This window comes from Piliocolobus tephrosceles, chromosome 13 (genome assembly GCF_002776525.5).
Source record: "Piliocolobus tephrosceles isolate RC106 chromosome 13, ASM277652v3, whole genome shotgun sequence".
Lineage (NCBI taxonomy): Eukaryota > Metazoa > Chordata > Mammalia > Primates > Cercopithecidae > Piliocolobus > Piliocolobus tephrosceles.
Genome location: NC_045446.1, coordinates 55,300,442 through 55,309,153, shown reverse-complemented (window position 1 = coordinate 55,309,153; position 8,712 = coordinate 55,300,442). Strand labels below are relative to the sequence as shown.

Genomic DNA, 8,712 nt, shown 5'->3' with positions numbered 1-8,712 from the left:
TTAATTTTATTTTATTTTATTTTATTTTATTTTATTTTATTTTATTTTATTTTATTTTATTTTTTCGAGACAGTCTCACTCTGTTGCCAGGCTGGAGTGCAGGGGCGCAATCTCGGCTTATTGCAACCTCTGCCTCCTGGTTTCAAGTGATTCTCCGGCCTCAGCCTCCCAAGTAGCTGAGATTACAGGCACCCGCCACTATGCCCGGCTAATTTTTGTATTTTAGTAGAGATGGGGTGTCACCATGTTGGTCAGGCTGGTCTCAAACTCCTGACCTCAGGTAATCCGCCCACCTCAGCCTCCCAAAGTGCTGGGATTACAGGAGTGAGCCACCACGCCCAGCTAGAGAATATTTTATTACAGAATGACATAGCACATTTTAGAAAGACTGTTTTGTTGTGAAGCCAAAGGGAGGAATCTTTAAAAAAATTAAAATACTTAAATTTATAAATAAATTTGTTTAATTACAGTTGGAAAAAAGTAAAGTCTGCACCCCTTCCTTCCTTCCTTCCTTCCTTCCTTCCTTCCTTCCTTCCTTCCTTCCTTCCTTCCTTCCTCTCTTATCTTTCTCTCTTTCGACAGAGTCTTGCTCTGTCACCAGGCTGGAGTGCAGTGGCACGATCTCGGCTCACTGCAACCTCCACTTCTCAGGTTCAAGCGATTCTCCTGCTTCAGCCTCCTGAGCAGCTGGGACTACAGGTGTGCGCCACCATGCCCAGCTATTTTTTTTGTATTTTTAGTAGAGATGGGATTTACCGTGTTGGCCAGGATGGTCTCGATCTCTTAACTTTGTGATCTGCCCGGCTTGGCCTCCCAAAGTGCTGGGATCATAGGCGTGAGCCACTGCACATGGGCACACTTTTTTCTTTATCAATAAGTGTTAGTCATAAGTTAATTGTAACTGGCTAGATATATTATTTCACTCACTCTCTCTATATATATCGATATAAAATCACAATTTTATATCGATACCATTATAGATATAGATATATCTTAGTATGGACATTTAGAGGGTAAAAAGAAAAACACCGTGGAGGGACTGTGGAGTCATACTGACATGAGTTCAAATTCTGATTTCTCTATGTATTGATTTTGACTGTTAATTGTTAGTGTGGTTTTTCTTTTGTTTGTTTTTTGAGAGGGACTCTCGCTGTGTTGCCCAGGCTGGAGTGCAGTGGTGTAATCTTGGCTCACTGCAACCTCTGCCTCCCGGGTTCAAGAGATTCTTCTGCCTTAGCCTCCCCGGTAGCTGGGAATACAGGCGTGTGCCACCATGCCTGGCTGATTTTTTTTCTATTTTTAGTAGAGCGGGTGTTTCACCGTGTTAGCCAGGATGGTCTCAATCTCCTGACCTCGTGATCTGCCCGTCTCAGCCTCGCAGAGTGCTGGGCTTATAGGCTTGAGCCACTGCACCTGGCTTGTTGGTGTTTTTTAAATTTTCTGATTCCTAAGGAAAGTGATGTTACTTCTCCAAACCTGAGTTCCCATTTATACAATGAAGGCAGTAAATATACCTGCCTTGCAGAATTACTGTGAGGATTAAATGAAATAACACATATAAAGTACGTGGTCCAGTACTCAGAGTAAACTACTCAATAAAAGCTCATTTCTCTCTTCCTTTCAATATGTAAATGTTTGTCAGATTTTACCTTTAATTTAATGCCATTCTCTTCCACTCTCTCAGATAGTTATGACCAGAGTGCATTACAGGCGGTTCAGCTGGAAGATGGCACCACAGCTTATATCCACCACGCAGTGCAAGTCCCGCAGTCTGACACCATCTTGGCAATTCAGGCTGATGGGACAGTGGCAGGTCTGCACACTGGGGATGCCACAATTGACCCCGACACCATCAGTGCTTTGGAACAGTATGCAGCAAAGGTATAGCATTTCACAATGTCAAGAATGTCCAATATATAACTTCTTTATTTTTCATGAAAAGAAAAGAAAACAAAAAAGTACACCTCATCAAAAAAACTGGCCAATTTTGGCCAGGCATGGCGTGATATCACACCTGTAATCCTAGCACTTTGGGTTGCCAAGATGGGAGGATTGTTTGAGCACAGATCCCTGTCTCAAATTCAGAAATTAAAAAAAGAAAAAGACACTAGCAATTCAAAGTCAAAATCAGTCAGTATCGAAGAGATCAGCATTTATCTTAAGTGAAGTGTAGAAAGACTGGAAAAAAAAAAATAAGGGAATAGGGTAAAGGATTATAGAAGAGAAATGAGTGGCAGATAATTCACCAAAAGATACACAAAGATGAGGAGCTATAAAAGAAATAATAAAGTATAAATGGAACTGCTTATGAATTAAGAAGTAGTACCTATAGATGAGGAAAAGTCTCAAGTTTTATATCAAAAGGGCTGATTTTTTTCCCCTGCATTGAACATGTATCTCTCATATAACTTAAAAGGTTTTTTTTTTTTTTTTCACTTTTATTAGGGAAATTTTCTTGTTTTTCCTTTACAAACAAAATAAATAGAGACAGAGTCTCACTCTTTTGCCCAGGCTGATTTTGAACTCCTGGGCTCAAATGATCCTCCTGCCTCAGCCTCCCAAAGTGCTGGGATTACTGGCGTGAGCCACCATGCCTAGACTATTATGGAAATTTTCAAATATACACAAAAATAAATGATAATGAAGCACCATGTACTTTTTTTTTCTTTTGTTGTTTTTGTAAGCTTCTCCCTGAACCATGTACTTAACCAGGCTAAACCGTTATCAAAATGTAAAATGTTTTAAAGCTTTATTTTATTCCTATAGGTGTCCATTGATGGAAGTGAAAGTGTAACAGGTTCTGGAATGATTGGAGAAAATGAGCAAGAGAAAAAAATGCAGGTATGTAAAACTACTTTTTAATATAAAAATCTATCTTAGCATTTCTATGCCCTTCTGTGGATGAAAGCAAGAATAGGTAACTCAACTACCTCTCTAGGAAAATCTCACAAATTCAGAAAAACAATGTATGTATTAGGCAGCAGCTTTCTCAAACTGCCTGAGGTCCCAGTGTTCATTGGTGGATGCAAAATGACACTAAAGAAATGGAAATACCACAGAAATCCAGTTGAAGCTTGTGTGCTGAATTCTAAGGCAGTTTTCTGGACAAGGCAGTTGTGGAGACAAGGTGATTTCCTGACTGCCCCCACCCATGGAATGGCAATTTGTGGATACTTTTTCTGGGACTCCATCATGATTCTTTCTAAATAATCCTCACTGCTTTGCTTTTTGTATTTTTAAATTTCTTCTCCTTCCAACTGATTCCCTCCATATTTTCCTTTTCAACTTCTGAAGAGAGTTCAGCCTAGCTAATCTTGGACAAAGCTGTTTATACTTTTTCTGCCAGACTGCTTCCTGGTCTACAGGTGACCTATGGGCTGGTTTCCCATGGTTCAAATGTTCACCCTGGGTCCAGTCATTGGCTGCCCGTTACCTAAGTAACAGCCTAGAGCACCAGTGCTTCTCAAAGTTTTGTAGTATGTACAGAGTAGTCACAGGTACATTCTTGGGTATCTCCTACAATCAAAAATTCAAAACTTACGTTATTCAAGAATCGTTTTTGTGTTTGGGGGGAATGTTTGTGTGCAGGGTATGCTTGGAGCTTATACAATCATTGTAGTACATTCCTGCTTTAATGCTGCTCTTTATTTTCTCAGCAATTATCTCTAATATTTTGTTGACTGTTCCTTTATAGTAGTTTTTTTTTTTTTCATTCTTCAGAGTTTTATTATATTTAACTCCTTAAATTACTACTCAGGGTCACATTTATAACCTTGAGCATTAACATGACCACTTATGACATTGAGTGATACTGTTAGGGGTTGTCAAGAAGATTTTATATTTATGCTAATAGTAAGTGATAAAATAACAGGAATCACTGAACTCACTTGTAGAAATATGCTTCTGGCCAGGCATGGTGGCTCATGCCTGTAATCCCAGCACTTTGGGAAGGCTGAGGTATATGGATGAGTTGAGGTTGGGAGTTCGAGACCAACTTGGCCAACATGGTGAAACCCTGCCTCTACTAAAAATACAAAAAATTAGCCAGGCATGGTGGCTAGTGCCTATAATCCAAGCTACTCAGGAGGCTGAGGCGGGAGAATCGCTTGAACCCAGGAGGCGGAGGTTGCAGTAAGCCCAGATTGCACTATTGCACTCCAGCCTGGGCAGCAAGAGCAAAACTGTCTCAAAAAAAACAAAAAAGAAATATGATGCTTCTACACATTGCTGAATAGCCAATATTTCTGTTTACCAGCTGAAGTGATGCCACAAAGTGGCAATAGTATAAATACAGTTTTCAGTTCACTAAGCCCATCAGCTTTGATGCTGTGTGATTCTTAGCAAAATTTTCAGGTCTCAATTCATGTTCATATTTTGTGAATGAAATGAGACTTTTAAGGTGGCTGTGGTGGCTCACACTTGTAATCTGAATAATTTGAGAGGCTGAGGTGGGAAGATTGCTTGAACCCAGAAGTTTGAGACCAGCCTGGGCAACAAAGTGAGACTCTGTCTGTACAAAAAATTTAAAAATTAGCAAGACGTGGTGGCACACATTTGTAGTCATAACTATTTGGGAGGCTAGGGCAGGAGGATCCCTTGAGCCCGTGGTTTGAAGTTACAGTGAGCTGATTGCGCCACTGCACTCCAGCCTGGGCAACAGAGCAAGACCCTGTTCTCCCCTACCCCCCCAAAAATGAGACTTCAATATTTTTTATACAGTTCTATGTCAAATCCACCTAAGTCAACGTCTATTAAGATGCAAACACAGGGTAAATATATGCGGGAGTTATAGGTCAGTGGCTTGGAGTATTGGAGTGGCCCAATAAGTTATCTGTCTTATTGATAGCTGACAGACTACTACAGTTTTAAAAAATAGAATCTTTTAAAGAAAAGGCTGGGCACAGTGACTCACGCCTGTAATCCTAGCACTTTGGGAGGCCAAGGCGGGTGGATCACCTGAGGTCAGGGGTCTGAGACCAGCCTGGCCAACATGGCGAAACCCCATCTCTACTAAAAATACAAAAATTAGTTGGATGTGGTGGTGTGTGCCTATAATCCCAGCTACTCGGGAAGCTGAGGCTGGATAATCGCTTGAACTTGGGAGGTGGGGGTTGCATTGAGCCAAGATTGCACCACTGCACCCCAGCCTGGGCAACCGAGCGAGACTGTCTGAAAAAAAAAAAAAAAAAATTTCTCAACTCAGTAGCTAGGAATTCAGAACTGCTGAGGCAAAATGTCATAAAAAGCCCCATTACTCTTTATCTGTAGACATATTACCATTTGGTATGGGTACCAGTAGACAAATAGAAGACTGTTGAATAGGATTCTTTTTTTTTTTTTTTTTTTTAACTGTAGCTCTTTCTCCTTTGCCTTTTGTACCTCTTCCTTACAGACTAGATCTGCAATGTCCAATATGGTTGCCACTAGCCGTATGTGGCACTTGAAATGTGACTAGTCCAAATTGAGATGTGCTGTAAGTGGATTTTGAAGACATAGTACGATAAAAAGAACGTAAAATATCAATAATTTCTTATATTGATAACATTGAAATGATAATTTGGACTTACTGGGTTAAACAAAATAATTACTATTTCACCTGTTTAATTTTTTTCAGTTGGTTACTAGAAATTTTTTATTTTATTTTATTATTTTATTATATTTATTTATGTATTTTGAGATGGAGTCTTACTCTCTTGCCCAGGGTGGAGTGCAGTGGTGTGATCTTGGCTCATTGCAGCCTCCACCTCCCGGGTTCAGATGTTTCTTCTGCCTCAGCCTCCTGAGTAACAGGGATTACAGGCATGCACCACCACACTCAGCTAATTTTTGTATTTTTAATAGAGATGGGGTTTCCTCCTGTTGACCAGTCTGGTCTTGAACTCCTTACCTCCAGCAATCAACTCACCTCAGCCTCCCAAAATGCTGGGATTACAGGTGTGAGCCAACATGGCTGGTATTTTTTTTTTTTTGAAACAGCGTCTTGCTTTATCAGACTAGAGTGCAGTGGCGCGATCTCAGCTCACTGCAACCTCCGTTCAAGCCTGCTCAGTTCAAGCAGTTCTCCTGCCTCAGCCTCCCGAGTAGCTGGGACTATAGGCATCCACCACCATGCCTGGCTAATTTTTTGTATTTTTAGTAGAGATGGGGTTTCACCATGCTGGCCAGGCTGGTCTCGAACTCCTGACCTTGTGATCCGCCCATTTGGCCTCCCAAAGTGCTGGGACCACAGGCGTGAGCCAGCACGCCTGACCCCTATTTTATTTATTTATTTATTTTTTTGAGACTGAGTCTTGCTCTGTCGCTCAGGCTGGAGTGTAGTAGTGCAGTGTTGGCTCAAGTGAGCCTCCTGCCTTGACGTCCCAAAGTACTGGGATTATAGGTGTGAACCAATTTACGTGGCCAGAATTTTTTTTTTTTGAGATGGAGTCTCACTCTGTCACCAGGCTGGAGTACAGTGGCATGATCTCAGCTCACTGCTACCTCCGCCTCCCGGGTTCAAGCGATTCTCCTGCCTCAGCCTCCAGAGTAGCTGGAACTACAGGCACATGCCACCACACATAGCTAATATTTGTATTTTCAGTAGATACGGGATTTCACCATGTTGGCCAGGATGGTCTCGATCTCTTGACCTTGTGATATGCCCGCCTCAGCCTCCCAAAGTGCTGGGATTACAGGTGTGAGCCACCGCGCCTGGCTCAGAAAATTTTTAATTACATGTGTGACTTGCACTTGTGACTCATTATATTTCTCTTCATTAGTGCTGGATCGGAAGTTCATGACTTCACCATTCTCTAAAACAATTAATTACCATATTTAAGGTTGAGAACCTAGTACTTGGTTTTTTGTGGTTTTTGTTTTTTGAGACAGGGTCTTGCTTTGTTGCCCAGGCTGGAGTGCAGTGGCCTGATCTCGGCTTACTGCAACCTCTGCCTCCTGGGTTTAACCGATTCTCCTGCCTCAGCCTCCTGAGTAGCTGGGATCACAGGCACGTGCCACCATGCCTGGCTAATTTTTTATATTTTTGTTAAAGAAATATAAAAAAAAGTTTTTTTATATTTTACCATGTTGGCCAGTCTGATCACAAACTCCTGACCTCAAGTGATGCACCTGCCTCTGCCTCCCAAAGTGCTGGGATTACAGGCATGAGTCACCATGCCCAGCCTGAACCCTGCTTTTCTAAGTCTCTTTTTTTCCACCTCTAAAAGAAAGCTATTAATTAGATCCATGACTGTCTTAGGGGCAAGTTTGTTTTTTTGTTTTTTGTTTTTTTTTTTTGAGATGGAATCTCACTCTGTTGCCCAGGCTGGAGTGCAACGGCCTGATCCCGGCTCACTGTAACCTCTGCCTCCCGGTTGAACTCCTGACCTCCAGTGATCTGCCCACCTCAGCCTCCCAAAGCACTAGGATTACAGGCGTGAGCCACCGCACCTGGCCAAAGATTTTTTAAGATAATATTTGTAGTAGTTTTTTTTGATTCAGAGAAAGTACAAAGAAGAAAACCCAAAATGACCCATAATCTTACTCTACACGTATCTATTTTACATATTTTTAAAGATAAAAGTAATGTTTATGTTTAGGAAATCCAAATAGTATAGATTAGTAAAAAATAAAAAGTGAGAGATTTACTGCCTGATAATAATTATTGTTAGAAATCGGCTTTGTTTTTGTTTTCTCTCTTTTTTTTTTTTGAAAAGAGTCTCACTCTACAGGCTGGAGTAGAGTGGCACAATCTCGGCTCACTGCAACCTCTGCCTCCCGGGTTCAAGTGATTCTCATGCCTCAGCTTCTCAAGTAGCAGGGATTACAGGCTCACACCACCAATGCCCAACTAATTTTTGTATTTTTAGTAGAAACAAGGTTTCGCCATGTTGGCCAGGCTGGTCTGAACTTCTGCCCTCACGTGATCCACCTAGCTCGGCCTCCCAAGGATTATAGGCAGGAGCCACCATGCCCCACTTTGTTTTTGTTTTTTAATCTTCCTGGCAGTGCTGATGTGTCTTATGGTTCCTTAGAAGTTCCTCTGGTGCCACACTTCTAGGATTGTTTCCTTTCTTCAAAGAGAACACGTTTTTTAAAATTCAAGTTGTTTTTATTTTATCCTCCCCCAAGAATATAGATTATTTACATCATACAAGTTAACAAACAGCAGATTGTAAGTTATATCTGCCATGTGCATTAGGCCATTACAGTAAATGGGATTATAAGTACTAAACCAGACAATATAATGCAATATTTATCCTCAGCCCTACTGAGTCTCTCACTCTATAATTACAGAAGGTCTGCTAGTTAGGTCCCACTGGACTACAGCATCCTGAAACCTGCTGGGTTAATAGCTTGAGCTCTAGAGCCAAACTCCTTCAGATCTCACTTCCCAGCTTTTGGCCATGGGCAAGTTACATTACTTAACCCCTCTGAGTCTCATTTTTTCTATTTGTAAATCATAGATAATATTGAATTCATTGGATAGCCAGGGGGGCCAATTAGACAGTATGTGTAAAGCAGCCACCACAATGCATCACATAAATGCAACTACTCAGTAAATGCCAGTTAGCCTCTGTATTATTGAGGTCACCTTGGAATTTAATACTAGCTCCAGTCCTGTATCTACCTCTGGAATTTGCACCTCTTTAGAATATAGTGGTCCTAGGTGCTAATATAATTAGCACCTCCTAGATTGTTTAAGCCCAAAAGGACTTAGATTATCTGTCTAGT

General features: G+C 41.2%; 1 protein-coding gene across 12 annotated transcripts in view; it reads left to right on the top strand.

Annotated features, from left to right (window-relative positions):
* The window catches only part of ZNF143 (zinc finger protein 143), a 73,023-nt gene that overhangs the window by 15,602 nt on the left and 48,709 nt on the right, over positions 1-8,712 (top strand). For all 12 annotated transcript variants that reach the window (XM_023189856.2, XM_023189851.2, XM_023189854.2 and 9 more), the window contains 2 exons: positions 1,685-1,881; positions 2,767-2,841. In XM_023189856.2, coding sequence (XP_023045624.1) covers positions 1,685-1,881; positions 2,767-2,841 — 272 coding nt within the window. The remainder of the gene's footprint in view (positions 1-1,684; positions 1,882-2,766; positions 2,842-8,712) is intronic.